This window comes from Apiospora aurea, assembly GCF_038362705.1.
Source record: "Apiospora aurea strain CBS 24483 chromosome Unknown utg000004l_segment0_segment0, whole genome shotgun sequence".
In the NCBI taxonomy this organism is placed as follows: domain Eukaryota; kingdom Fungi; phylum Ascomycota; class Sordariomycetes; order Amphisphaeriales; family Apiosporaceae; genus Apiospora; species Apiospora aurea.
The window spans coordinates 294,149-321,982 of NW_027117391.1; the positions used below are offsets into that span (position 1 = coordinate 294,149).

A 27,834-nucleotide genomic window follows, 5' to 3' on the forward strand; every position below is an offset into this window, starting at 1 on the left:
GCATCCATGGCATGGTAATGTAGCGGACATGCCATGTATGAGGCGCATTAGGTGCCGTTGCTCTGGGTGTGATATCCCGGACGGGGCAAGCAAACCCAATGACCGAAAATCGGGGAGAGCCCACGTTTGTTTGTGTGCAGCTCGGGTAAGTATGTATATAGGTGAGAGGGTGCATGGGGGCGGCTGGCCGTTGGTGTACCCAAACCAACTAAACGAGAAACGTAGGAACGTTGTGACCAACCTGCATCTCACCCGCCTAGCCCGCCCCCAGAACATTTGGCGACATCGGGCAAGACCAATACTGTGCCTTTGTAAGCGTGGTGCATATTCCGTGTGTGGAAAAGTAGAGGCCGGAATCTTCTCCAGGCCAATCAGAAAAGGGGATTGACTACATACTGTAGCCAAGGGCCTGTCTGTTTGTTCACCGAGAATGTGACGACTGCGAGTGGAGACCGACTTGGCTTATGCGGCGGAGTCCTGTTCGGTCTTGGTAACAAGGTGAGCGAGCTTGCACGCTTGTGAGCAGAGTCCCAGAGTCGCAGGCAGAAGTGCATGTTGCATGCTGCATGTTGGATACATGCAAGTATGCTGGTCGACTCTGCGGGTACTACATGATAGGTCAGAAAGCCGCCTGGATATGTGGTTGGTAGATGCCGTTGTCCTTTGATGTGGGCTAAGGTTAGTCGCGATGATTTCGGGATAATCCCATCTCTCAGCGCAATAGGACTGACCAAATGCGATTTGAGACAGGCGGAGGAGTAGCCTACTGTAAGGCTAGCAGATAGTGTTGAAGAGATGCGCTAAGTTAGCTCCCAGCCCACAAACAGGCATGGTTCAGCAGTGGGCAAGCTCTTTTGGAATCGGAGGAGGAAGCATAATCTAGAGTCGGTCTTCCTTGGCCATTGAGAGAATGAAGGTCTGGCGGACTTGTGGTTCTTGTTCGGTCCAGCCCAGGCCAGGAAGGTGCTAGGTTAGGTTAGCTTTCCACTCAAGCTCTCGAGCTGTTTCCCCACTTGTTGCTTCCTTGGTTCCCACAGGGCCACAGCGGAGTGTGCAGCGACCAACAAAACGTCATCGTACAGCAGCTTCCACTTCATCCGGCTCTGTCGCAAGAAAAAGTCACGAACGCCCGGAGGAAAACATCGATCTATTGGACGTGACGTGACGCTGGGCCTTGTTTTCTTCGCGCTCGATCCTGGTGACTTGGCACGCTGGGTAACCAGAAGAATTCTTTCTAGTCTACTGCTATATACGATTGTATTCCCACCGCGAACTTGTGTGTGTGTGTGTTGTTTTGTTTTTGTTTTTTCCCCAATTGATTGATTGGTGTGCTGCTACTCTCGTTGTTCTTCCCCAAGTGTCGAATGCCCAATGCGATAGCCACCACGAGTCGCGGCAACGAAGCACTTGCTTCCATCCAGCCCCATTGGCTGCTCTAATCTTCGACCGCAAGGAGCTAACGATCAGACGTGCCCTTCGTCGTTACACGGCGAAATTCGGTTCGAACTCGACTCAATAGCACGGCCCGTACGCGAATGCAATTGCACCTGCCGTATTCTCGAGCCTATCCTATCCCCCCTAGAGCTCCTTCCCAATCCCGCCGAGTCGTCGTCGTCGTCGCTTCCTTTCCTCGTCAGTACAACAAGGAAACGCCTAGTGGAAATAGCTATCTGAAAGACTGGAACTATGGCAAGAACGGGTACATTTGCCCGCCTGCTGGGCTGGAATCGTCACCCGCAGCATGGCCACGAATGGCGCGTTCATGAATCACGCCGAAGACGTGAGTACTTTTCTATCCTGCTGGCTGTTGAGACAGGCTTGGTTCGCTGCCCTTGCTAGCCAAGCGCTTGCCGTTCAATTGGCCACTTTGCGCCATGCCGCGATTCAAAAGAAGATATACTTCGGTCTTTTTGAGAAGAGGAGACGAGAACGCCGTGACTGACCTGGCAACGCCCGGCGACGCAGTCCTCCCCACCTATCGCGATCGACATATCGAGTCTGCCGTTCCCGCCGAGGAGGTCACCAAGATCGCCCTGCGCCTGCGCTACCTCATCGAGGAGGCTGTTCCCTGCGAATTGGAGGCCGAAGAGATCAGCCGCCCGCACAGTCGCGTCATCACCCCGAAGGTCATCAAGGCCGCCAAGGAGGCGGGTAGCGAGCAGTACCGTGCCTGCGTCGTCTTCTGCCTGCTGATCTGCAAGCGCTGGTTTAAGCATCAGGCCGTGGTCGAGCTGTGGGATGCCGACCTTCACGGCGTCCGAGCTGTAGCCTGCGAGGTCATTGCTAAGAGCATGTGAGTTCTATACACACCTGGGTATATAGCGCCGGGGATGCGCAACAATGTGGTCGCTGACAGCTGTGCCGAAACCAGTATCGAATCCGAGGAGGATATGGGCTACCTTCTACATGCCATTTTGCTGAAGCGCTACTCCATCATCCTTGACGGCGAGTCGACGCTGCCTGTCAATGTCATTGAGAAGGCCGTCGACCTGCACGCGCTGGACGTCATCGGCTCGTCCGGATACCAGAAGTGCATCAGCTACCTATGGAAGGGCTGGCTGGTCCAGGACGAAGACGACCCATCGAGTTTCGTCGACTACCAGGAGCGCGACAACACGAATTTCATAATACACCTCGATCCCGACCGAATGAGAGCGCCCATGTACCAGAATGCGGCGCAGTTGCTCATCTCCTTGATCTACCTCGGCTTGTATACTGGCGCTATCAATACTATCAACCGCGACGGTGATCTGGACGTGGTCGAAGGTCTACTGTACCTCTTCACCTTCGGGTTCATTTGCGACGAGGTCACCAAAGTATGGAAAGCCGGTATGCAAATCGTTGGATTCTGGAACGCATTCAACTTTGTCCTCTACTCTCTCCTCATTGTATCGCTTGCGCTCCGCTTCGTGGCCTTCAGTCATCCGTGGGACGGGACAGGCGAGCGTCAGTACTTCAATATGATGAGCTACAACTTCCTCGCCTTCACCGCACCGCTTTTCTGGGCACGCCTGCTGCTGTACCTCGACAGTTTCCGCTTCTTTGGCGCCATGCTTGTCGTGGTCAAGGTCATGATGCGAGAAAGTGTCATCTTCTTTGCCCTGCTCGTCTTCATGATCGTGGGGTTCCTGCAGGCCTTCATCGGCATGGATTTCGCCGATGATCTGGTAGCCGACGACATCGTCTTCGTCATCCAGGCCATGTTGAACGCCATCATGCAAAGCCCTGACTTCACTGGATTCGAAAAGTTCAGCCCGCCGTTCGGTATTATCCTGTACTACGTCTTCACGTTCATTATCATGGTAAGACGCACCTTGACTGCCTCCATAGGACGAAATGGAAGAACTAATGTTATTGTCCCCCAGATTATCTTGCTCAACGTCCTCATTGCCCTGTACAACAGCGCTTACGAGGATATCTACGAGAACGCCGACGACGAGTTCCTGGCTCTATTTGCGCAGAAGACGATGCAGTTCGTGCGCGCGCCTGACGAAAACGTGTTTATCGCGCCGTTCAACCTGATCGAGGTCTTCTTGCTCATCATCCCGTTCGAGTGGTGGTTGCCCAAGAAGACGTACGAGTGGCTCAACGACGTTGTGATGGCCATCATCTACTCGCCGTTGCTCGTCTGCGCCGCGTTCTTCGAGGTCAGAAACGCCAAGGAAATCCGGTCGAACCGGTCGCGCGGCGAGGAGGACGAAGACACGACCGAGGAGTGGGAGCAGATGGCTGACCAGGTCGACTTCGAGGCTGAGGGTTGGACCAAGAAGGTGGCCGACTGCAAGAGCAATGTCGAGGAGGAGCCGGCGGTCACTGAGGTGCGGAAACTCAGTGAGGAGGTGGCCAAGCTCAAGGAGATGATCGAGGGGCTCGAGAAGGTCCTCACGACCAAGTCGAACCAGGCGCAGGAGGTGATTTAGGAGGCCTCGTCACAGCGTCATGGGCTGGCCAAGTACTGGGGATCGGACTAACAGATCTTCGTCTGAGTTGTCGAATTTTCGTTCAACTGGTTGGTCGACGATATACTTGATACCACGTTACGTTCATGTGGATTCTTTGGCGTTCAAGTGGTGGCCTTGGGTGAGTTCTGGTTGATCACTTTCTTGTTTGGGGTCACAGGCGAGCTCTAGGGACTAAAAGTATGGGGTTGGGATACATAATAAGACATTTCAGGTATATATACGAAGGAGTACTGTAATATATTCTCGGTATACATATCCCTGTACATTTTGTTGCCTAAATGAGATGGCCTCGCTTCAGGTAGGAAACCTCGATATCTGGTTCGGGCCTCCTTCCCGCCCTTGCCCTTTTCTTCGTCGGCTTCCCGTGCAGACGGTGCCGCCTGCGGTTCTTGGCGTTCTCGTCGAGGCAGTCGTGGCACTGGAGCGCCCCCGGCGCGCGCTCGAGCTTGCATTTGCAGACGCAGAGGCAGCCCTGGTAGGTCGGGGCCGTCTTGCCCCAGAGGCGGGCGTTTTCGCAGACGAGGCACAGGTCAGAGGAGTGTGGCTCGTTTTCTTGGGCCTGGTTGGGGCATTTGCAGACTGGACAGGAGCAGGGGTGGGGCATTGCTGGTGGTGATGCTCTTGATGGCTGGGTCCCGGGTTATGTTGAGACTGGGGATAATAGTACGTTGGGCCTTGTAGGTTTTCGTGGTGGTGGGTGCGGGGGAGGAAAGGGGGGGAATTAATGGAAACACCCAGTCACCCGGGCATGGAGGACTCATGACAACATGCGGCAACAAAGCATACCTAATTCCATGTGCCATCCTCGCTCGAAGGAGGACGAGAGGTTCATTGTTGGGTTTCTAGGTTTTCCGCCTTGACTTGTTGTCGTCCATTGTTCAGATCTTTCGGTTATCAAAGAAGTGCCACTCAGCGAGTCTACAGTGGATGTTGCTTGGATCACCTGAGTGGCAATGGTGCTTTGGACAGCTACCGAAGTACCTATGGAAGTAAGAGCAGCATCTTTGATCCATTCATTGTTAATCGTCTGGGGACCAGTCCTAGGCATCTTACTGCCTCGCCTCGCCTCCTGTTCGACCAGCTCCTTCTCAGGGGTTCGTGGGGGGGGGATTGCTCCGGCTCCCAGGCGACCGCAGGTACGTGGAACCAAACGTGCGTTCGCAACCAACTCCGCGAGGACAAATCGCAATACCGAGTCGTAGATGTATTGTATGTACACAGGGTCAGATGACTTCCAGGAACACATATGTGTTGCCGAGCTTGTGTGCTTGTGCATGTGTAGCTGTTGAACAGGAAATGCTTAGCTGGTAATCTCGTACAACAACTACATCATGGGATGCGCGATACCAGAGCATCCAATGAAGAAGGTCGCTCCTCTAGTGAGCAGTATGACGATGAGATCTTATTATACGTAGCCTGCAACCATTGCGCTTCCAAGGTACGTTCGGGGGTCATTATCAACATGACACATTGAGCGCATGCAGTTCTCATGGACATACACAAATGCGAGAGAGAAACCACCAGGAGATATTCAAAGTTTTGTCATTCAAGAAGACTAACTATCCAAAACGTGGTATCTGGTATCACTGAGAGTTCCATCGGTAATAGCTAGGAATCCCTTCAAGAAAACGAAAATTTTCATAAATAGTAGAATATCACCATTCATCGTAACTCATACCTAGCATCATCTACTCCGAGAGATGCTTTGCCATAACTTCTTGGGGAAGACAGTGCTTACTCCACCAGGCGAGCAACCGCCTTCTCCTCGTCCACCGAGCTCCCGCGTCGGTGCATCCCACCATCATGATGGTGCTTGCTCTCAATGACCTCAGCCATGTCAGAGTCCTGCGCGACATCGAACGACTTGCTGAGATGCTCAGGCCCCAAAAAGGTCAGGAGGATGACGTAGGCATACACGCAGCCCATGAAGATGCAGATGACGATCCCGTAGTTGTAGCGCTTGACCGTGCCCTTGGGCGGTAGGGAGAAGCGCTCGCCAATGGTGGACTCGATGGTGGACGAGGCCGACGAGACCAGGTTTCCGAGCTGGTAGCTGGTGCCCACGACGAACGTGCGGAAGGCACCGGGGGACAGCTCCATGAGGTGCACGGGGATGACGCCCCACGCGCCCTGGACGCAGAACTGCTCGAAGAAGGCGGCCGCGATCAGGCCCTTGTTGGAGACGAACGAGTAGGGATACAGCAGGGCGCCGCCTAGGACGCACATGACGATGATGCTGATGCGGCGGCCGAAGATCTGGGAGCTGAAGCCCACCACGGTACCGCCCAGCATGGCGCCGAGGTTGGCCACGATCTGTGTCACGGTGACATCGTTTGGTGTAAAGTTGTACTGGTTGCTCAGCATGGTGGGATACAGATCCTGACTGCCGTGGGACATGAAGTTGAAGCCGGCCATGAGCAGCACGAGGTAGGTGAGCAGCTTCCAGTGGCGCTTCAGGGCGACCTTGCCTTCCGCAATGAAGGTCTTGCCCACGTTGCCGCCTTCGATGCGCCGCACCTCCTGATGATGTTCGTAAGTCTTGGTCTCGGGCAGCATCAAGCGGAAGAGGATGATGAGCACGGGCGGGCAGGCGCCAAACCAGAACAGCGGGCGCCAGCCGTGGGGCGTGGTGTTAACGAGTCCACGGGCGAACGCGGTGGCAAGGAGGTAGCCAAAAGCGTAACCCTGCTGAAGAATACCGCTCATCAAACCACGGGCGTCGGTGGGCAGGTCCTCGAGGGCAGTGGCGGCGGCGTTGCCATATAAACCGCCCATGGCCACACCGAACAGGGCTCGGCATGCGAGGAATTGGTCATAAGTTTGGCAGAAGCCAGTTCCCTATTTTGGTTGTTAGCATGTATCATCATGGAAGCACGCACATAATGCGAAGTTGCGTTTGTGGGGAGGGTTATTGCCAAGCACGGGTGGCTTGGCTAGAGTCGTTGCCAACGCTGCAGCCAAGGCATCGCCAAGTTGCGCCGCTTGCGGGAGTGGTTGGCAATGGCGGGCTTGGCTCTCGATTGAACGGCCCACGATCTAAGACTTGCCCCAGAATACCCACAAAGCTTGGTAAAGCTTGGCTGTTGTACAAAAAGAGGAACCGAACAGGATTGAATGCAAAACAACTTACAAGCTCAAGCGCGATGAACAGCAGGTTGTTCACAATGAAGGGCCATTTGCGGCCGTATCGATCAGCTGCAATGCCGAAAAGGATGGAGCCAACCGAACGGAACATCAGCACCAGAGTGATTCCCCAGGTGATGTCGGTCTTGGTCTTGCCGAAGTCCTCGGCGAGGTCTTCCACCGTCAGAGACACGGTAAAGAAATCAAACGCATCCCAGGTCTGTCATTGCCAACAGTCGTTAGTCAATTGGCCGATGCGCAAGAATGAGTATAGTATCCACAGCCCAACAACTCACCCAGGCGACGAAAGCGACGGCGAAGAAGGCCCAGTTTTGCATGGTGAGCATTCTCAGCAGTTTGATGGGGTTCGGGGCTGGCGCCATGGCGGGCTTCAGGCTGGAAAAGCGCGTTGCGAGGTATTTTCCGGTGCTCATGCCTAAGCAGCGATCGTGTAAGTAAGTATTGTGTCCATTGAGAGGTATGATCGGCATCGCTTGGTCATCTCGAATGCAGATGGGAAGTGGTCTGGCTTACCATGATGGGGCGGGTGGTAATTGGGGTCCTCGCCCTCAAAGTTTCTCCTGGCGCCCTCGCCATGAGCGGGCATCCCGTGGTTGTTCTCCATGTTTGGCGATAGTGACAGGTGAATGCAAGCCGAGGGTAGCAAAGCAATGAGGCGTCGAGGTTGCTTGGGAGATGTCTCAAGCCCGAGAAAGCCTTGCCTCGCTGGGGGTCGGGTCTGCTCTTTATGTAAAGGCAAAAAGCCAGGCCGATAGCACCACCCCTGCACGCTGGTAAGATAAGAGAGACATACTAAACGCCGTGTTCGCCTTTAATATATTGGCCGAACGTGTGCGATGTGCGGGGAAGTATCATCCCTACCCAGATTCCCCCCCAGCTTCTTCCATGGTAGGTTAGGTGCTTACTACTGTAGGCAATGGGCACTGGCTGGGGGGAAGTTGGGGGTTGGAGTCCACATTGGTCTCCCCCGTGGGAAAGACAAGGCAGGCAGGTGATGGAAGAACCAAAGATTGCCTAGCCTGTGATATTAACCCTCTGCCAATTACGTAGACATGCCGCGGCGTATCCGACCGGCCCTGGTCTAGTGGGAGCGGTAGATGCCAGCTTGGCGAATAGCGTCGATGGACGGCATTCGGATTGCGAGTGGTGAGCCAGAGGACTGGGCAGAGTCTGGATGCTGGGATCACGGGGCCCGAATGCACGGTTGGGGTTTACCGTTCCGCCAGTTCATCTCACCAATTTCCATGCCAAAACCCAGGTGCCATCTGTACCACGTACCCTGGTTGCGCCAAGAAGCGCTTGGTGTCAAACGGCGTCGGCTTCAGCTTTCTTTGGTTGGCGCTGCACTTTGCTCGTTGCGGCGCATCTGGTTCACCCATTACCCCAACCAGAATCAGTGGTCAGGCGAGCTGTTTATGGGGTTTCGAGTATGCGCCCAGTCTTTCTCGAGAACAGACAGCCTGGGCAACTGTCTCTCTCACACTCTCAGGAATGCCCTCATATACCCTCCATTCCCGGGGTACATCGTGGTCTGGCAGACCGTTGGATGCATGTAACTCTATGATGCATTTCGTAGCAGCGAAGGAGCAGCAAGGGAGATCGGGCAGGCAGGCAAGCAAACACAAACAAAAGGCGGAAAACATCTTGATTGAAACTACGGCGACAGAGAAAATGCCTACGGCAGCCGCTAGCCTCCGGAAATCCGTTGCTTACCCCAGGTGCACCGGGCCCCCAATACCAAGTAGCCACCTAGCCCAAGTGGGGGGATCTTGGGGAAACAGTAGATATCTCCCCCGCAAGTGGCCAAGCCCGTCTGAACATCAGCGGTCTGTGTCCAAAAGCTCCCCGACATGACCCGTAGCAACGGTCGAGTTCGTCCAGTGGCCAGTACTGTACAGTGAGTCGTTGGATCCTGACATTTCGGAAAGGTCGCGATGCAGTTCCGCCTCGTGCTACGGCCGAGTCAAAGGTCTAATGCTCGTTAGACTTGTGACACAACATCGGAGCTGAAGTTTTAGCACGTCGCTGGTGTCTTCTAGGCAGTTGCATGGAGCAAATGAAGACGGTGGATTTGTTGAAGGCATCGTGTGCATCGCGCCACCAAACCCCGCGTTGCCGAAGCTCGTCCGACAACCCCAGAATATTCGAGTTGATAAGGCGTCATCGAGACACCGAGCCCAATGATTAGAGTATGGGGGGATACTGTCTTACTGGAATCGTCAACTCTATCCGAGGTGTGAGTGGTAAGGCTGATGATGTTGTGTGACACCTAGTGCTGTGTTATGACACCTGTCAACCATGCATCCGTTACAGCCTGCAGAGCAGCATGGGAGCTAAAGAAAGATCTTTTGCTGGGGCTGTCCAACGCAGCCACGATCTCCCGAGTGAAATCCACCGCATATCTTTCCGATCTCCTTGAAATTCGTTAGAGGCTCACAAGTACCGGTGGGGTTATTCCAATGATGCATTTGAACAACAGCATATCAAAAGTATAGGCAATCTGTCAAACATTGGATCACGTGTCATTGATTTACTTCCCAGAAGCCACGATCCGAAATCCACATGGTCATGACATCCCGTTCGGGGCGGTCTGGAACGAATATGGACGCCGCCACGCCATGCACTAACCACGCGACAGATCTAACTTCATGCGATAATCCAACATCTAGCCCTCGGGCATAAATCCACCGCATCAGTGGAGACTATCCCATAAACCCCTACAGCATAGTCCTCCCGATCCATAGCCTTGGGGTGTGATTGACTCGGAGAATCTCCGAACCGATAGTGCCCCAAGCCTCAAAGCTTAGGTTGGACCTCTCAGCTCCACCGGCTGGCTGGCTGGCTGGCTGGCTGGCGGCTCTCAAAAGAACCGCATCGGGCAGCTGATGATGCCTAGCTCAGGCATCCTCGAGTACTCCAGGGGTCCATCGATCTCGAAGTCTTTGGTGGAATGCAGTATCACCCGCATCGCCGTTTCTACAGCTCTGTCGTGTTGCGCCGTTGACCGGCGTATGCGTCAGCCAATGATCGATCGATCCACATCTTTCGCGCCTTGAAGGGGGCGAATAAGGCCTTGTCTCCTTCCAGTTGGACCAGGATGGAAAAGGGGGAAGGACGAGATGTGGAGGGTGGTACACACCCCAACGCCTGGCAACTTACAGTCTAGCCAATGGCATGCCCACGCACCGGTGCCGGCCCCTCCCGAACCCCAAGTGCATCGCGACGTTGTCCCTGTGCAGCACGAACTCGTTGGGCCTCTCGAACACGTCCGGGTCGCGGTTTGCCGACGTGTAGTGCAGCGTCACGGGCTCGCCGGGCCTGATGGTGTGGCCATGCAGATCGACATCGCGCGCCACCGTGCGCGCGAAGCCACGGTACGGGCTGTAGAGGCGCAGGAACTCCTCGAGCGCCGCGGGGAGCAGCGACTCGTCGGCGCGGAGCTGGTTTTGGAGGCGCTTGTCTCGGCTCAGGTGCTGGCAGATGGACCCCAGGAGGATGGGCGGGGCGACGACGCCGACGACTAGGGATTGGCGGAGGCAGCCCCTTTTTTTGATTTTTACGATGCGTCAGTTGCCCAGTTTCGGATGGTCAAAAGCCGAAACGTTAAGAATGAAGGTCACTTACACAAGATGCTCCTCGCTCAGCGGGTTTCCCTCGGCGTCCCTCTCGAGCAGCAGCGACGACGCCGGATCTTCCTCGGAATCCCGCGGGTTCGCGCGCCGGTCCGCCAGCAGGTCGCGCGCGATCTGGTACATGACGAGCGAGTTGGCCGTGACCGTCTCCCCGTCCTGCCTGCGCCACGCATTAAGCCAAGCCGCCGACGCCTTGGCCAGCTTGGGCGCGACCTCGGCATCGAGATTCAACCACTCGGTCTCGACCCTCGCGACGTAGTTGGCCCCGAACTCGGCCGAGATGTCGCCCCGCCCTTCCTTGAGTAGGGGCGCGAGCTGCTCCGCCGCGTGCCGTTGGAGCGGACCCGCGAGCCGCCGGACGCGCGACGGCTTCAGGGTCCGTTCGAGCGCCGTGCGGAAGGGCGTGTGCGCCGGCGCGTCGAAGTTGAGGGGCGGGCGCCGGATGCCGCGCGGGTCGCTGGGGACGACGGCCTTGACCGAGGAAATGTACGTGGCCGAGTCCAGGGCCGCGCGCTTGACGTCCTCGTACCGGGTCAGCAGCCAGTAGCCGCCGTACTGGTTCGTGTGGACGAGGGGGCAGCGCGTGCGGAGGTGGGCGTACTCGGCGTAGATTTTGGAGGGGTCGTTGCTGATGACGGCGTGGGAGTTGTCGATGTCGAAGGGTCCTGTTTCTTCGCCATCATGCACGATTTCTTGTACGGCGAATGACATGTCTCTACATACAGACGTTGGTTTGCTGTTCTGGTTTTCAGACGAGTCAAGTAGGCTTTCCTCACGAAACGCAATACGAGATGACAAGCTTGAGTGCGGGATATTGACTGACTCCGGACACTTGCCCACCTTCGGATCTGGCCTCCCGACCCGATGGCCCAAAACCCTGCGTAGCTGCGACGAAAGCCAATGAGATACCCGGGGAATGGGTTCCCTTAGACCAGATGTCCCGTCCTTGGTTGGGATGAAGGCCAAGGCCAAGACCGAGGTATTAGCCGATGCATGTCCCGTTAAACTGGGTAAATACAACGTTGCCGGCCAGTCAGAAACCCCTGTTCAGGGCCTGCATGCAATTTGCCTGCTACAAATGCATCTCGTTGAGATTATACTAACCCCATCGGCCAAGCGAGAGATCGCTCCCTTGCGGGGTATCATCGTATGGGGAAACATGGGGTAAAGAAGACATGAAAAGGGTAGCTCCCATCGGGAAAGGTGCGACTGGGACTTTTTGATATTCAGGGTATAGATGTGAACTGGGTATCCCATGATTAAGAAGAGCGAAACCGATATTGTTCACAGGAGTCCAGATAATCTCTGCCACAGCCGAAGCTTCAGAATACTCTCCACGGAGCGGTTCTCAAACATCAAAGCCAGCAAACGATGGAGCGCGCCATCGTCCCCGAAAAGGGCGGGCTCGGCGCCCAGCACCTCGAGATCGTCCTCGACGAAACCGCCCGCGGTGTTCAGTCGCACTACGTGCCCGTGACGGACGAAGAGAAGGCGCTCAACAAGCGCGTCAACCGCAGGTTGGACTGCTTCGTCTTGTCACTTCTCGCACTCGGGTTCATCGTAAGCGAACCAATATCACCTACTTGGGTACGCCTGTGTTATGTGAAGCTCCAAGCTGACTACTATGAGCTATACTGGTCGTGTAGTTCTGCGGGATCGACAAGACCAACATCGGTTTCGTGGCTACCAGCTCGTTCCCAAAAGATGCCAATCTGGGACCCGACGCCATCCCGCATTCTCTTTCTTTAGTAAGATAGGACGATATAATCTTCAAAACTACCAGGTTTCCATGCATGAGGCTCACGAGAAAATAGTTCTCGGCTACGTACGTCGTGCTGCAGCCCGTCATGGTCGTTCTGGCCCGACGTGTGGGAGTCAAGTACTTCCTCACCGTCCAGTTGATCCTCTGGGGCGGCCTCTGCATGTGCCATGCCGTGATCCGCAACTCGGGCACGCTGATCGCCCTGCGTCTGCTCATCGGCGCGGCCGAGGCCGGGTTTACCCAGATCGGCAACTACTACATGTCGACGGCCTATCCCAAGGCAGAACTCGGTAAGTCAGCCGTAGACCACTGGTTCATTAACGCTGACGTGTTGACCCCGATTCCCAACCCAACAGCATGGCGCGTCGGCTTATTCTCCGGCATGTACTCCATCGCCGGCGCCTTCTCCGGCCTGGTCGCCTACGGCCTCCTGAAGCTCGAGACCCCGCACATCCACGGCTGGCAGGCCGTCTTCCTGCTCGAGGGCGGCTTCACCGTCCTGCTCGGCCTCCTCACGCTCCTCGTGCTGCCCCGCCGCCTGGTCACGGCCTGGTTCCTGACGGGGCCCGAGCGCGCGCACGCGCTGTACCGCATGGAGGTCGACCTGGCCGGCACGCAGGAGGCCGACGCGCCCAGCACGATGGTCACGCGGCGCGACGTGCTGGACGTGATCACGGATGGGAAGAAGCTGGGGACGGTGCTGTGCAATGTCACGTCGGTGCTGCCTGTCACGGCGTTTACGACGTTTTTGCCGCTCGTGGTCAAGGGGATGGGGTATTCGGGGAATGATGCGACGCTGATGAGTGCGCCGCCGTTTATTGCGTAAGTTGCCTTTTTACCCTTAGTACTTGATGTTTAGTTAATTGAGTTGCTGACACTGTAGCGGAAGCGGCGTCATTGGTCTCCTTCTTATCGTCCGGTCCAGCGACCACTTCCGCGAGCGCTCGCTGCACACCGTTTTCGGCATGCTGCTGGGGATCGTAGGGTGTATCGTCATGGCCGTCAGCGACCAGAATGCACTGCGTTACGGGTTCTCTTACGTGTGCATGACAGGCGTGTTCGTGGGCGGCCCCTTACTCGCGGTGTGGCTCGCGGGCAATACGCCGTGGAAGGGGGGCTCGGAGCGTCATGCTCGGCGTCAACGGTTGGAGCAATGTGGCGGGCGTCATCGCGGGGCAGATCTTTAAGGATAAGTACGCGCCTAGATGTGAGTAGTTTCCGAGGCACGTGGCTATGCTATTTGACTAAGCACTTACTGACCAGATTCTCCGTCTCTCCCATGCAGACGAAGTACCCCTGATCATCACCATCTGCATCATGGTCGCAGGTTGCTGCGGTCTCATATCCATCCGGTTCATGTACCAACGCGAGAACAGGAAGCGGGCCGCAGAGATAGCCACCTGGGACGAACGTCGGTTCGCGGAAGAGAGGGCGTCGCAGGTCCGTCGCGGGGATCAGAGGCACACGTTCATGTATGGCTTATGAGTTAACAGTCACCGAGTGGATCATCAGAAGAAACAAATGAGATACGTAGATCATTGGTATACCGAAAGAAGATCTATTTGCGTTGCGCCCGCCATCTTCCTTGGGATCGTGCGTACCTTGGCTAGGATCAGGCTCCCCTTTGCAGTCTGGCGACACCACGGCTATCTGTGTAGAGATGCTGGCCATACCAACAGATCTTTGATGTACAGCATTGAGATGGCATGCTCTAGTCAGTCCAGGAGAGGAACCATAGCTCAAAACCTCACGGTCTGGGTGTATTGACCCAACCCCTCCATGAACCGGCCCCTCATCCCCCTGATCCCGCACCAGCACCGCGAACCCCGGGTTCTCCGCCACGACCCGCTCCAAGAAGAACGACTCCGTCGCCTTCGGCGCCGTAGCACGTCCCGTATTCTTGCTGTTGCTGCCAGTATTGACCGCGAGCAGCTCCAGCCCCGTGCGCAGCCGCGCGCACGCCTCCTCGCTGCGCAGGACGGGCTGCAGGCCCGGGATCGCGAGCCCGACGAAGACGACGACGCCGTGCTCCAGGGCGGGCGCGAAGGAGTTTATGGGCACGCTGTGGGCTTGCGCGAGCTGGTCGGCGGTGCGGAGGCCGAGGAGGTACTGGCGCGCAGCGAGGAAGAAGGACTTAGGGATCGGCATGGCGGTTTTGTAGGGGATGTTCCACCAGGCTTCTCCTTCGGCGTTGCTGGGAGTAGACGTTGTGGTGGTGGACGATGACGGCGATGTTGAAGCCGCCGTCGCATTGGTAGCAGGAGGCTTGATCGGTTGGTTGTGCGATTGTTGCCCACCGCCGCCACGAAGGCGGAGTATGATGTTGGTTGGCCCCTGTGCTGTTGCTGCTGTTGCTGCTGCTGCTGATGAAGAAGGTGTCGACTTCGACGCTTCCCCTTTTCCTTTATCTGTCGTGACGACAGCAACAACGCCGGGAGGAGACGGGATGGTGGTGGTGGCGCCTCCAGCTTGGGTTGCGCCGTCAAACGGCATCTCCTCGTCGACATCGCAATCAACGAACTTAGATTTCTTGCTTTTGCCAAGGACCGTTCGAGGAGAACATGATGAGTCGCTCTTCTTCTTCCTGAGGCTGACCGGCATTTCTTCTTCTTCTTCCTCAATCCCCTCCTCATCATCAGCATCTGTATCAGCAAACTTGAACTTCTTGCTGGTCGCGCCCAGGGCCGTTCCTGCGGGAGAAGACAAAGAACGCAGCCGCTGATGGCTATTGTTCACAAGGCGGCAGGCGTTACATTGCTGATTTGGGCGGCTACCGCCGTCGTACTGGGCGCCGCCGCCCCCGGCCAAATGACTGGGCTTGTTTGCCGAGGGCTTCGGCAGAAGAATGGCTCCGCAGCCTGGGCATTCCGATGCGGCGGCATGCTGTTCGATCTGTTGATTCTGTTTGGGACTCGTATCGAGGCAGCCACCTGGGAGACCCTGAGGGGCTGCTGCTCGTTGCGGACCTTTAAGTTCAGACTGGATCTGGGGGTGACGGGAATGCAGAGGCGGAGTTGGCGCATATTGGTTGGGCTGGGGATAATCGTGTTGCTGCTTACTGTTGCCGTCCATCTTGAAGTGTCAGAGGGAAAGGCTCGGTATGGCACATGTAGCGCGGTAGATTTGGTGTGATGCGAAGTCGAAGGGAAACATCTGAGGGTTAGACAGTCCAGTCATATATAAGTACATCTCTACCGTGGCATGAACGTCGCATAATTGAATGCAGTGTCTTTGAAGGTCCAGTAGTTCCTCAGTCTCAGCAAACCTAAACAGACTCCCTCAGTTGAATACAGTGTCCTGGACAGATGGTCTGGAGTGGGACTCCAGGCGACTGGGAACAATAATTCCGAGCCTTCGACGTCGACAGGCCTCTCTCGATAGGGAAACAAGCACATGGTGAGCGACAGGGTCAATTGGTTTTCGTAATGCCGATGAAGGCAATGAGGCAAAAGGCCTGGTGTATTATGCAATCCTCCCCCCCCCGTCGGGCAGTATCCTAAGGTCCATCCATGTATTCCTGATCATGGATTAACGCCAACGCCATGCTACCGTGCCTATCATGAAGTCATTCTGGCCATTTAAGTATTACCCGTTGTTCTGGTGAAGGGAAGGAAATTAAGACTCTCCATCATGTTTCTGTTTCTTCTGCGCGTGATCGGGATCAGCCTCAGCAGGGTCGGTGGTGGGCACATCAGGAAGCTTGCTGGCTGTGGCCTCAGCCTCAGCGGCCTGGTCCTCGGCGGCTTTCTTTTGGTCGACTGAGGTCTCGGTGTCGGGCGGGAAGTAGAGACTGTGGAGTTCAAAGCAAAGTATTAGCGCGGTTCAGGCTACAAGAATCAGTCTTGAGGATGAAAAAGGGAAAACTTACGGCAGAGTCGAGTCGTATGACCGAACATCCTTGGCCTCGAACGTCACAAAGATAACCTTGTCTAGCTTCTTCCCATTTTGGTCCATGAACTGCTTGACTGTATCACAAGCCACCTGACAGGCATCCAAGCTGGGATAGCCGTAAACGCCCGTGCTGATGCCACTGAAAGCGATGGTCTTGAGGCCATGCTGGACCGCAAGTTCCAGCGAGGAGCGGTAGCAGCCGCGCAGGGCGGTCTCGCTGCGCTCCGGTCGGAGGTCATCGTAGACGGGGCCGACAGTGTGAATGACCTTCTTGCAGGGCAGGTTGTAGGCGTCGGTGATCTTGGCGCTGCCCGTGTCGCAGCCGTTGAGGGTGCGGCACTCATTGATCAGGCCGCGCCCCGCGGCGCGGTGGATGGCGCCGTCGACGCCGCCGCCGCCAAGGAGGGAGTTGTTGGCGGCGTTCACGATGGCGTCGACGGCCAGGGTGGTGATGTCGCCGCGGATGAGGCCGATGCGGTCGTTGTGCTGGGGGAGGCGCCCGCGACCGGGGTGGTCTGGGCCTTGTCGAGCTTCTTGAGCTTGTACAGCAGGCCCAGCGAGGGGATGTCGGCGGCGGCGATGGGCGCCATCTTTCTCGAAGCGGTGGCGAAGGATCGGAGCATGTGTGTGGGAGTGGGAGGTGTGATAGTTAGGAGTTGGTTGAGCAAGTAAGTATTCAATTGTGTAGTAATCGGTCGGTGCAAGTGGGAGACATAAATGGTTTTGTGCTCAATCCAAATCGGCCTCTTTGCGATTGCGCCTTGAGCAGGAAGCTCCCACCAAACAAAGCCGCAGGTGACGTAGCAAGCAGGAGACCTCTCAGCATGGGTTATGGCTAATCGATAAGCACCTGGCAGCGGAGTTACCCAAGGTTACCCACTGTAACTCAACCCTCCAGATCCAGGCCAGAGGCAACATGGCAACCAACATGGGTAGTCCATCAAATCAAATGGGGAAGCATCAACTTCACCATCTTCAACATCCAATCCACCATGTTGATTAATCAACTGCCTGCAAATACATAAGTGCATATGCTAGTTAGTCGAATTTTGATCAGTCTCAATCTTATTCCAATCGATGTCCCGCACTCCGCGCAATCAAGGAATCCGAGGTTCCATTGCCTCTAGTCGCATGCGGAAATGGACCACAAAGGAACCCGTGATAGTGACAATGCATTCGTCTCCCCGACACAGGTCGTGCCATGACTGGCGAGACTATGTCAGACCCATCTTGTATGGAGCAACACGACATGATATGATATTTTCCCTCGCTTGAAAACAACTTACTCCTTCGTGCTTGGAATTGAAAAGGGGAGGGAAAAGAAAAAGAGCACAGCGGCAGCACCCTTACATACTTCCACTATGACAGACCAGACCATACCTACCGCGCGGCCTTTTAATCTACTCCCGGAATCCCCCTGGGCTAAACACTTCTATCCTTCCCACGACCCTCTCTTTCGACAGCTTGGAGATGGATTACACCATTCCGGCCTGGCCCCCGCCAGGCCCTACGTACCTTGGGACCAGTTGGGACGGATCCCCCGAAACGAGGAGCCCTTGCCCTCCACGCAGAATTTGGATATCCTCTTCTACGCGGAGCGGTACCAGAGAATCAAGCGCAGCGGCATGATGTCTTGGCGCCTGCCAGCCATGATCGACGACTTGTGCGATTTGTCGAAGCGCAACGACATCGAGATGGACCCCAACCTCATCCAAGTCAACGAGGACGGCTGGCTGGATTTCCTGAAAAGATCCAAATGGTTCGACCGCCGAGTCGACGCCCTTTCCTCCATCCCCAATCCTCACCCGGATCTGTACAACCACCCAAACAACTGGTGGACCGTCGACAATCCCGCCATCTGGAGGATAGTGCGGATAGCGCTAGAGATGGTGAACCGCGTCTTGAACACCATCATCGAGTCCCGCCATCCTTGGTCTGTATATACCTGTACCTCTTGTAAACCATCGCCCGAGTCTCCGCCGAATCGTCGCTAACATCCATGCTACAGGCTGGATACTGTCCTTTTTAGCCAGTTGCAGAAATGGTCGGATATTGATTCAACAATGGCCGCCCATTGTGCCAAGAACCAGATTGACTCTCCGGGCGTTATGACTGAACGTCCGGCATCCGCGAGAGCAACCCCCGCCGAGATGAGGGCAGCACTCAATGATGCCCTTCGATTCTGTGTACTGAGCTTTGTAGATGAAGCCAGCATAACACAGGGCGAGGGTATTTATGGCTACTCGGCCTTTGGTTTCACCTACGAGGCGGCCGGTCATATTAGCAAGATGATACAAGGTGACGTTAGCGCCGTTGCCCCGGCCCTGCAGACGACCAGGAACCTCAAGAATTTGCCACGCTACGTCAAGAAGCCACAAGACACGGCCGGGAATCCCGACTTGACCGGCTTCGAGGACATCGAGGGCATCGAGGACTTCGAGGAGCTCATGCCCATTGAGGACCTGGTCACACAGACCGTCGCTCAGACGCCGGGGCCCGACGGCTCGGTGATGGACGCGGCTGCGATTGCACTCGCCGCGTTAGGCCCCATATCGGGCGACGAGTTCAAGATGGATCCTGCAGATACCTTGCTTTGTACAGTCCACGTTGCTCCGCTACGCTGTCTCCTCAACACGGAATCGAAGCCTTTTGAACGATACAATGCCCTTATGTCCATGGCTGTTACGGTAAGCGAACCCTCTGGATATGCGTCGGATACCGTATGCTCACGCCGTGGTTGCACAGATACTTCATGAACTCTCGGTAGGCTTTGCCAACATCTCTGGTCTATGCTTGCTTGAAGACTAACCCAGATTCTACCAGCACTGTATTCTCCATGGTAGAGAGCGACAAGCCGGCTTTCGTAGTGGCCACCAGGGAAACGGCGAGGATCCAGTGCGTTTAATCTTTCATGCGAAGCCCTTTCAATGCTGCTATGGCCACCTAATAGACAATCACAGTACATTCTCCCCGTCCTTGGACGCGAGGCAGGCATGTCATTCGAGACAACTTTCTTCAGTCGAGTGATTGATTCGATGTTGCTAAATGATGACACGCTGGAGTATGGAAATGGTGCCAACACACACCTGATCTACATGAATTGGCCTTATCCGTGGGAGGAATGGGACACGCTACCTGAAACGTGGCACTTCATGCTTCCCACGGACTTTCGCTACTTTTCCCTTCCGGCTGTGTGGCCCGCCTCCATGTTCTCGGAGGAGTTTTGGCGTGGCACAGTCCCGCGTTGGGGGCCCATTGCTTTTCGGGCCCCGAAGGTTCTGGCTTCAAAACTAGAAAACTATCAATTCAACTATGGCTCGAGGACTTTCAGTCAGCGGTTGACCAAGATGGAGGACACGGTACCCGAAATGTCGACGCATTATAGGAAGTTCCAGCGGCAGTGGCAATGGTTGTCGACATGGAACCAGGTGACCCGGCCGTGGTGGGAAGAGCAGTACCAAAAGTGGTCCCTCAGCCCGTGGAGCGTGGTCAGCGCCAGGGAATGGATCGCCCAGTTTCGTGAAGCCCACATTCGCCGAGAGCTCCCCGAGTGTACCATGCTGGTTTGGAAGATGATCAATGCCATAGGCGAAGACAAATACTCCAAGGGCTTCGACCCGTTGCTGGGCCCCACAATGAACCTCTGGGCCTCCATCGCCTCACTCATGATGGCATCGATCCCGGTTATGCCCGGGGCGTATGACAGGAAGGGGCCGAGACCAGACATCTGGTGGTATCCAAGTATGTCGGCGTCGATACAATGGACGAAACCCCTAACCCTTCACCCTATGACCATAGATTCTTTCGTGAAACAGGACGAACACAAGCCTGGCCCCTGGACATACCCCAGCGATGGACTCATCAACTTCTGGGCCCGGTTCTGCCCCATGGGCGTGACCTATGCGGTGCCTCACAGCTGGCTCCTGGCGTGCTACAACACGTTCCAGAAGCTCTGGGTGCACCACCACACGACCAAGACCCAGGGGCAGTGGGCCGACTTCGATTTTCAGATCCCCGAATACGACGACAACTGGGCCATGATCACGGATGGGTCAGAGGTCAACGTTAACTACTACAACCTCCCCGTCTGCAACTGGATGAGCCACCACGCCCCCACCGGAACCGAGGCAGCGTTCTATGTCCCCAGCCCCCCGGCGTCCCCAGAGTCGAATATCACCGGAGTACGCGTTTCGCAAGATGGGTCAAGCACCGTCGCACGCCGCACTCGTGCATCAGCGCGTGGGAGGAGGAAACCTCTCTATCCCTTGCACTTCTCTACCGGAGAAGTCGGCAACAACATGAACGACGACGACTTCTGGGTGATTGAGACCGATGGCGATGGCGGCTATGACATATTCTCCATATCAAGTATGCTCATCTCTTGATGTCGGTCCCTTGCCAAACTTCTTCATTTCACTTTTCCTATGCGCCGCAATGTGTACCCCTAAAAGACTTATTTCTAACTCGGGGAAAACCCTTTCGCTCAGACCTATGCCTCCAGATGGGATTCCCCACTGCCGAGATGATACGGCGGGAGCTGATCACGCTGAGCCCGCTTGGCCCCAAGTTACGCGATGACGGCCACCCAGCGGCGGATCAGATACGAGGCGAATTGGAACAATCTTGCCAGAAGATGGGAAAGCTTCTTCTTCCTCGAACCCCCGAGTATATCTCCGAGTACGACGGCCAGGGGGGAATGCCATTGTGGATCATCATAAGCTCGACTGTCTACGATATCACAAGTAAGCCTCTCCTTCTATATCCCGTCCCTGGCTTTTGGATTTTCATTTTCACTTTCTGGAGCCGGCGGTGGTCCATGTAACTAACAGGGGTCGTTCTCGTGTAGAGTTTAGCTTTGGTACTACAAAGGAAAAGGCCCAATTGACCGAGAACCCGGGCGGTCGACCAACTAGCCTGCCCGATGATCCGGATGTGTATGAGGACCTGCTGCAGCGGCTGTACCCCTTCCGCTGTGCGCTCTTCGAGGGCCTGAAGGCTCCCAAGAAGGACAAGGCGGCGCTTCCGCCTTTCTCGCCGGCTATGCTAAGTTGGCACGACAATCCCACGGCGGGGATGTATATAGCTGTCGACGGCATCATATATAACATTGCGAGTAAGTTGCATCTACCTCCTTCTCGTGGTTGGCGTCACCATGACCGTGTTGCTTACTATCATGGTCGCAAAACAGATTACGTAGACCGCCATCCGGGCGGAAGAGACATCATGGGCCAGACGCTGGGGCGCGAGGCGCGCAACTTCCACGACTACCACGCGCCGGACACCATGGCCGACTACGCGGAGCTCGCCGTGGGCCGGCTAGTACCCGACATCGCGCTGGGCGAGCTCCGGGACCACCAGGTCGCCATCCACGGCTGGGTCTTCGACCTCGAACGGCTCGACACGGAGGCCGATGCGTGGGTTTTGCCCGTGCTCGCGCACCTCTGCGGCAAGGACGGATCGGAGGCCGTCCGGAACAAGGACGCCACCGCGGACGCGTTGGTGCATGTGTATGACCGGAAGAAGGAGGCTATTGTGGCGCATGTTGCCCCCGGCGAGGTGGGCGAGATTCCGGTCGGGGAGGTGGCGAGGCATAATGACCCGCAGAGCTTCCACGGGGCTTGGGTCATGGTTGATGGATATGTATTTGATGTCACGAGTAAGTTTGCATATGTCCCATTTTCCCCCGTTTCATCCTACCGGACCCCGCAGACGAGGATACGAGCAATAATACTAACCCGTTCTTTCCCCCAACAACAGCCCTCATGCTCCACGGTAGATCCATCCACGGCAAGGAGCTGCCGTACATGTGGGCCGGCCGGGAGCTGCGGGACGAGGCGCTCCGCAAGTGGCTCTGGGACGACTTCCCGCAGCGCGTCATCGGGCGCGTGGTCCCGGGCGAGGCGAGCCGGGAGCCGACGGTGGAGGAGCTGCTGAAGAACAACACCGGCACCAACGAGACGGAGCAGGACCGGGCCCGCGACGAGCTGCGACGCAGGATGTGGGGGATCGAGAAGGATGATGAGACTTGCGGCGGCTTGATCAAGTTTTGCGGTGGGAGGCGGAGGGGGTGTGGGCGGCATCGACAGGGAAGACATGCGGCATCGTCGGTGCCAAGGGCGGGGGAGGAAGAGGGCTGCGGATGTTGGGGGAGGGGATGTGACGGGACCTGCGGTGAAGCGTAGGGGTTGAGGGGGTGAGAAGTAATGACGGCTGTTGGATGGGCATTTGGTTTCATTTATGTAACATAATCTATCACACTCTGGAATTTGGCAAAGTAAACATACATGCATTCTGGTGGTTCATGTGCAAGGCTGCAATGATGGTCAGAAGCGAGCGAATGGTATCAGACCGGAGGTTGCAGTGTCTTGCGACAGGCTCACATTCTAGCACAGGGGTCTTTGCGTTCTCCGCCGATGCCAAGATGATGCGAAAGGCAGGGAAATACCCCGCGAATGTCCCCCGCGCGTGTATCGTCCAACTGGTCACTGACTGGCCATACAGCAAGCATGAAGGGCTACGGCAGTAGTAGCAGACAACTGACTTGTCACGCGAATGATACCGCTTCTTGCCAGCTGCCCCCGCGTACTGCCTGCGTATCGTTCTAGCGACAAGCAGGATGCGCTAGAATGAATGCGGCCGGAAGGGACAAGCTCTGCGAGCATCTGGATTGCAAAGCATTGATAATCCAGATTCTTTGTGGCTTGTTTGCTAGCAATGCTGGCGTGGTGTAGGGTGCCGTAATGGGCCAGTCGAGAAGCGGCTGGAATGCATGTCAGCAAGGAAAGGGGTAGTCCAAAGGCTAAGCCGAGCCTGGTTTGGCGCCTCCCTAGTTCCTATCCCGCGCGCCTCGTGCTGCATTGTGCTCACCTCATCGACTTGTAAGGTAGCGATAAGCCAGCCAGCCTGTGTACTTACCGATTACAGACACGTCCTGGACGTGTTTGCTTTGGTCGACTGGTATATGCAGGCGGTATCTGGCGATTGGCGACCAAAAGCCACTGTCGACAGGAAGTATTGTGCCTGCCTAGGCTGTCCAAGTACATAATGGACCGAGTTCCCTCCCTTGCCAAGGGGTTTTGAATATCATCAGTTCCCATCATACACATCGAAAGCGAGAAAGCATCTCAGCACCCTCCCTGTAATCCCAATCCCAAGTCAAAAGACCCCAACCACATAAAACCAAAAATGTCTCCCCAAGGCCTCGTCACCACCGACCAGTTCCTCGCGGCCGCCAAGTACCGCCGCAGCGTCTACGCCCTCAAGAACACCTCGCCCGTCCCCGACGAGCGCATCGAGCAGGTCGTCCAGGAAGTCCTGTCGTTCGCGCCCTCGTCGTACAACACGCAGCCCGTGCGCATTACGCTGGTGTTGGGCGAGAAACATATCCAGCTTTTTGATGAGAGCATCGCGGCGGCCCAGCCGTTCTTGACCCAGGTCGCGGGCGAGGAGACTTGGAAGAAGATGAGTGGGTTGTTCCAGGGGTTGAGGGGGGCATATGGATCGGTGAGTTGTTTCTTACTTCTTTCCTATGTCGACTGGCAAACCCAATGGAAAACAATGTTGATTAACCATACTAACACATGTCCAGGTCCTCTTCTGGGAACGCACCACGACCATCGCCGAGTCCGGCGCGGCCCACCCCTCGGCGGCGCACATGTTCGGCCAGTGGAGCGACCACGCGCACGGGATGGCGCACCTGCTGACGTGGTCCGCCCTGGCGCTCGAGGGGCTCTCGGGGTCGCTGCAGCACCTCAACGCCATGCCGCCCGTCGAGGCCGTCATCAAGAAGTTCGCCGGCGTGCCCGAGGAGTACTCCCTGAAAGCGAACCTGGTTTTCGGCGAGGAGGCGCAGGAGCACCCCGCGGGACCGCCGCCGAAGCTGCCGTACAGCGAGACGTTGAAGGTGTTGAAGTGAAGGACTGGCAGGTCAGGGGCAGAGTGGCGTGGGGGTGGCGTCGATGGTTTGGTTGGGTTGTTGTTGCCTCTGGAGGTAACATAGGAGCGTAGCAATTCCAGGTCAAGAATACATATGAGATCCATTTTGGTAACGAACCATTTCGGTGTTCCTTGATATTGGCATGCTTTTTTATTCTCGCTGTTTCTATAGCCCGGTGCAACTCCGATGGTACAGCATGAGAAAGAGTGACAAGGTTCCCCCTCTAAGATGAACCAGCAACCGCACTTGAAGAAAATTGCCACCCGAAGATGGTGGGTTAGTTTCAACCAAAAGATCAAAGGCCAAATACTGTACTAAAAAGGCTAAATCTAGAAACTGAAAACAAAAAGTAATTGTTTGGATTGCACTGCCCGAGAATCGAACTCGGCTCCTACGATCGCCGACGAGGTGGGCGCCATGAATATACCCCGACGAGGGAGATCGCAGATGTTAACCACTACACTAACAGTGCCTTGTGGAAGAAGTTGGCGGGAGATGATGGAACTGCGTCTTGTTAATGGTCATATACTCGCCGGGGTGTGTAGTCTGTGGTCACGTAGACTCCCACTGATGGTTTGCATTCACATCCACTAACACTTCACCGTCACAATGATTGCTCGGTTTCACTCCTGACTGTAATGGAAGGCCGGCCATCTGGAGACAACTTCGGCTCAGGGCACACAAAGGCATAATACTCTACCAGATCTACCGTAGTTACCAACCAGCATCATAGCGGAACAAGGAAAGCACCCCTCTGAAGCTCTGGCTCTTTCTCTCATCGCCCTGTCCTTCTCGTCATCCCCCGAGTGGACTTTGGTCAGGTATGCCTTGAAGTCGAGAGACATCTGGCAGACCTGCTCGAAGTCCATCTTGTCTAGGACGATCTTGTCGCTCTCCTCCTTGCCTCCTTCAAAGTGGAATCTGTACTCGGCTAGCGAGACGGCAGTGTGGAACGCTAGACCGCGTATTGTTAGCACGTGGGCGACGGTCAGTCATCAATACCCAGTCCAAGTGCACGAACCGTTGCGGATTTCTCGCCCGTTCCAAGGTATCTTCCGCATCTCCGAGTCGTTGAGCACGAAGTGCTTCGCGCGCGACTCGACAATGATGCTTTCCTTGCGTTCTCTCTCGAGTTTGTCGAAGAACTGCTTCCAGATCTGCTTTCGCTGTGGTTCCCCGACGTCTTCATAATAGATGACCACGTGGATCCGGGAGATGAAGGCGTCGTCGAAAGTCCCTACCCAGTTGCTGGTCAAGAATAGAATGCCTCGGTAGTACTCTAGACATCTCAGAAAGACTTTTTTTTTCCAACGCACGAGCTTGCCAGCAGAGTTACTTGGTGGTCTGAAGGGTCTGCGGCATGTTGGAAAAGGAGATGGTAGTGAATGCATACCTGCAACCAATATGTTCCGGCTCAGGTCTGCGGTCATCCGCCTTTCCAGCCAGACGTCGGCCTCGTCCAGGAGGAAAACGGCGCCCCATGACTCCGCAAGCTTGAACCACCAGGACAGTCTCTGTTCCATACTCTCTTCATCGGTGCCGAGATCGGCGCAAGTCAGAGAGAGCAGGGGGCGTCCGATGAGTTCCGCGATGCATTCTGTCAGCTAGTTAGTCAGCTGTGGACAACAGGCCGCCACTGCGACAACAGTTGGAGCTATGTGTGCTTGGACTTGCCAGCAGTCTATTCTAATACGTCAGCAAACATGACAGGTAGATTCTTGACAGGATCTTTCTCACATAAGTCTTCCCGACACCGGGCCCTCCGTGGAGAAGGAATATCTGGCCTTCCCCCTTTGTTTGGATGAAGTCAGCCCCCCAGCTTCGGGTGGAAACCCCTGGAGTAGATTTGGGGCCAGTGTACTTCTGCACCATAGCCTTGATCATTCTCTTCCGCTCGTCTGGCATGACGAGGGTCTCGATTGCTTTCTCGTTGACTTTGGCAGGCTTGCAGAGTTCCACATCAAGTTGCTCTGTCACGGTCAGTTTGGCCACAGTGACAAATTTGCCGGGTATTGGCTCACCCCAGGTCCGAGGCTTGAGAGCAAAACCGACCAGAAAACCAACACAAAGCAAGAAACGGTGGTCCCTGTCCGGGTAGCCGTCAGCTAACTCGAGGTCGTCGCGCTCGGGTTTGATAAGATCGTAGTCTGTCCATGGAAATCCTTTCGGAGGATGCGGCCGCCCTCTGATGCATTTATCGCAAGAGCAATTGGCGAGACCTTCTCCCATGTCTTGGACGTTGAAGTTGCCCATGGAATACGGGAGATCTCTGGAGCCTCTATTGGCCCGGTAGTAGCTGCTGATATCGATCACGACTCTTGTATCAAGCTGGTTTTTTTTTTTTTTTTTTTTTTTTTTGAGTTAGTAAGTGTCTGCATCACCAAGGCGAAGTTTACATCTGACCGTCTTTTTATCTTTGGTTTCACCAGAGTAGTGCCATTGCTGCGCTCCAGCAAGCATCCCGTACCATTTCCTCCCCCTCTCTATCAGTTCTTGTCTTATCTTACCTCCATCTGCCGCATCGACGAACGATGCCGGGACAATCTTGAGATCCAGGATAGGACGTTCACCGTCGAAAGACCCGATAGTGCAGTATGAACTTGATCGGCGCACGTTAACGCCGTCGAAGCTCAAAGCCCATAAGTTTACACTGTAAGGTTGGGTGCGCTCCAGGATGGTCGAAACTGTGTCGTCGACATCAACACTCTCCAAGATGTATGCGCTAAGATGCAACCCCTATCGGCTGCCCCCCCTAAATAACTTATACATTCCGTAGTTTCCCACTTAAATAGGTAAGATTTAAAACATGATATAAAATTAAATACAATAGGTAAAAATAGGAAGTTTTATTTATAAAATATTAAATGAAATAAGAAGAAATTAAGCACTTAATATTAAAATTTAAAAAAATTATTAACGTGGTTTACTACTGAGTCGGTTATATTACTTCGCCGGTTACTAGTTTAATTAATATCCCCTATTAAATTTTAATACGTTTTATTTTTATAACTATAATACTTAATTTTTTATTAGTAAATAAATTCGAATTAATAATTTAAGCGACGCGAAACCCTATAAAACTTATTAATTAAAGGGTTATTACGAAAACTTTCGGTGTTTTATAATTAACGATTAATAATCGATTAAACGGCCGAATTTTACGACGTAAAATTCGATATTTATAACGAAGATTAACGTTAATTAAAAAAAAGGTATTTCGAAATTATATAACGTAGTTTATCACTACGTAACGTATATTACTTAGCGACGCACCTTTTTTACTTCTCGACCCTTTTATATAAATTAATTTAATTATAACGCTTAAAATTAATTAAAACTATTCGTTATCCGATTTTTCGCTTAATTTTATATTTTTTTTTATATATTCGCGTATTATAACCTATCTCGCCGTAAATATTATAACGCTTTCTACCGGTCGCCCTTCGTTTCGACGAACTTTTATTTTTACTTTTATTGGGCGTTAAACGCTTCCTTTTTACTTTTTCG

General features: G+C 54.8%; 12 protein-coding genes across 12 annotated transcripts; 7 read left to right on the forward strand and 5 right to left on the reverse strand.

The window, feature by feature from the left end:
* Nucleotides 1-1,874: 1,874 nt before the first annotated feature.
* PG986_004929 (Calcium channel YVC1) lies at nt 1,875-3,920 on the forward strand (the record flags this gene model as incomplete). Its single annotated transcript, XM_066841151.1, has 2 exons — nt 1,875-2,293; nt 2,372-3,920. The coding sequence occupies 2 exons, from the start codon at nt 1,875-1,877 to the stop codon at nt 3,918-3,920; spliced, it is 1,968 nt and encodes a 655-aa protein (XP_066701013.1).
* Nucleotides 3,921-4,236: 316 nt separating this feature from the next.
* PG986_004930 (uncharacterized protein) lies at nt 4,237-4,566 on the reverse strand (the record flags this gene model as incomplete). The annotated part of the gene is made up of 1 exon (XM_066841152.1): nt 4,237-4,566. The coding sequence occupies one exon, from the start codon at nt 4,564-4,566 to the stop codon at nt 4,237-4,239; it is 330 nt and encodes a 109-aa protein (XP_066701014.1).
* Nucleotides 4,567-5,696: 1,130 nt separating this feature from the next.
* On the reverse strand, nt 5,697-7,710 carry PG986_004931 (H+ symporter family protein; the record flags this gene model as incomplete). The annotated part of the gene is made up of 4 exons (XM_066841153.1): nt 5,697-6,800; nt 7,093-7,305; nt 7,382-7,521; nt 7,620-7,710. 4 exons carry the CDS (start codon nt 7,708-7,710, stop codon nt 5,697-5,699), a joined length of 1,548 nt encoding a protein of 515 aa, XP_066701015.1.
* Nucleotides 7,711-9,966: 2,256 nt separating this feature from the next.
* Nucleotides 9,967-11,449, reverse strand: PG986_004932 (uncharacterized protein; the record flags this gene model as incomplete). Its single annotated transcript, XM_066841154.1, has 3 exons — nt 9,967-10,090; nt 10,266-10,649; nt 10,731-11,449. The coding sequence occupies 3 exons, from the start codon at nt 11,447-11,449 to the stop codon at nt 9,967-9,969; spliced, it is 1,227 nt and encodes a 408-aa protein (XP_066701016.1).
* A 660-nt stretch (nt 11,450-12,109) lies between these two features.
* On the forward strand, nt 12,110-13,985 carry PG986_004933 (MFS general substrate transporter; the record flags this gene model as incomplete). Its single annotated transcript, XM_066841155.1, has 5 exons — nt 12,110-12,298; nt 12,385-12,486; nt 12,553-13,322; nt 13,384-13,561; nt 13,764-13,985. 5 exons carry the CDS (start codon nt 12,110-12,112, stop codon nt 13,983-13,985), a joined length of 1,461 nt encoding a protein of 486 aa, XP_066701017.1.
* Nucleotides 13,986-14,279: 294 nt separating this feature from the next.
* PG986_004934 (uncharacterized protein) lies at nt 14,280-14,726 on the forward strand (the record flags this gene model as incomplete). The annotated part of the gene is made up of 1 exon (XM_066841156.1): nt 14,280-14,726. The coding sequence occupies one exon, from the start codon at nt 14,280-14,282 to the stop codon at nt 14,724-14,726; it is 447 nt and encodes a 148-aa protein (XP_066701018.1).
* Nucleotides 14,727-16,115: 1,389 nt separating this feature from the next.
* Nucleotides 16,116-17,309, reverse strand: PG986_004935 (MACRO domain-containing protein; the record flags this gene model as incomplete). The annotated part of the gene is made up of 3 exons (XM_066841157.1): nt 16,116-16,290; nt 16,369-16,906; nt 17,258-17,309. The coding sequence occupies 3 exons, from the start codon at nt 17,307-17,309 to the stop codon at nt 16,116-16,118; spliced, it is 765 nt and encodes a 254-aa protein (XP_066701019.1).
* A 443-nt stretch (nt 17,310-17,752) lies between these two features.
* Nucleotides 17,753-19,296, forward strand: PG986_004936 (uncharacterized protein; the record flags this gene model as incomplete). Its single annotated transcript, XM_066841158.1, has 3 exons — nt 17,753-18,328; nt 18,431-19,078; nt 19,159-19,296. The coding sequence occupies 3 exons, from the start codon at nt 17,753-17,755 to the stop codon at nt 19,294-19,296; spliced, it is 1,362 nt and encodes a 453-aa protein (XP_066701020.1).
* Nucleotides 19,297-19,738: 442 nt separating this feature from the next.
* On the forward strand, nt 19,739-20,776 carry PG986_004937 (uncharacterized protein; the record flags this gene model as incomplete). Its single annotated transcript, XM_066841159.1, has 2 exons — nt 19,739-20,132; nt 20,190-20,776. 2 exons carry the CDS (start codon nt 19,739-19,741, stop codon nt 20,774-20,776), a joined length of 981 nt encoding a protein of 326 aa, XP_066701021.1.
* Nucleotides 20,777-20,913: 137 nt separating this feature from the next.
* Nucleotides 20,914-22,573, forward strand: PG986_004938 (cytochrome b5; the record flags this gene model as incomplete). The annotated part of the gene is made up of 4 exons (XM_066841160.1): nt 20,914-21,133; nt 21,238-21,504; nt 21,580-22,047; nt 22,149-22,573. 4 exons carry the CDS (start codon nt 20,914-20,916, stop codon nt 22,571-22,573), a joined length of 1,380 nt encoding a protein of 459 aa, XP_066701022.1.
* Nucleotides 22,574-23,576: 1,003 nt separating this feature from the next.
* On the forward strand, nt 23,577-24,306 carry PG986_004939 (uncharacterized protein; the record flags this gene model as incomplete). Its single annotated transcript, XM_066841161.1, has 2 exons — nt 23,577-23,894; nt 23,980-24,306. The coding sequence occupies 2 exons, from the start codon at nt 23,577-23,579 to the stop codon at nt 24,304-24,306; spliced, it is 645 nt and encodes a 214-aa protein (XP_066701023.1).
* A 717-nt stretch (nt 24,307-25,023) lies between these two features.
* PG986_004940 (uncharacterized protein) lies at nt 25,024-26,580 on the reverse strand (the record flags this gene model as incomplete). The annotated part of the gene is made up of 5 exons (XM_066841162.1): nt 25,024-25,032; nt 25,140-25,282; nt 25,349-25,606; nt 25,721-25,931; nt 26,065-26,580. The coding sequence occupies 5 exons, from the start codon at nt 26,578-26,580 to the stop codon at nt 25,024-25,026; spliced, it is 1,137 nt and encodes a 378-aa protein (XP_066701024.1).
* Between the last annotated feature and the right edge of the window lie 1,254 nt (nt 26,581-27,834).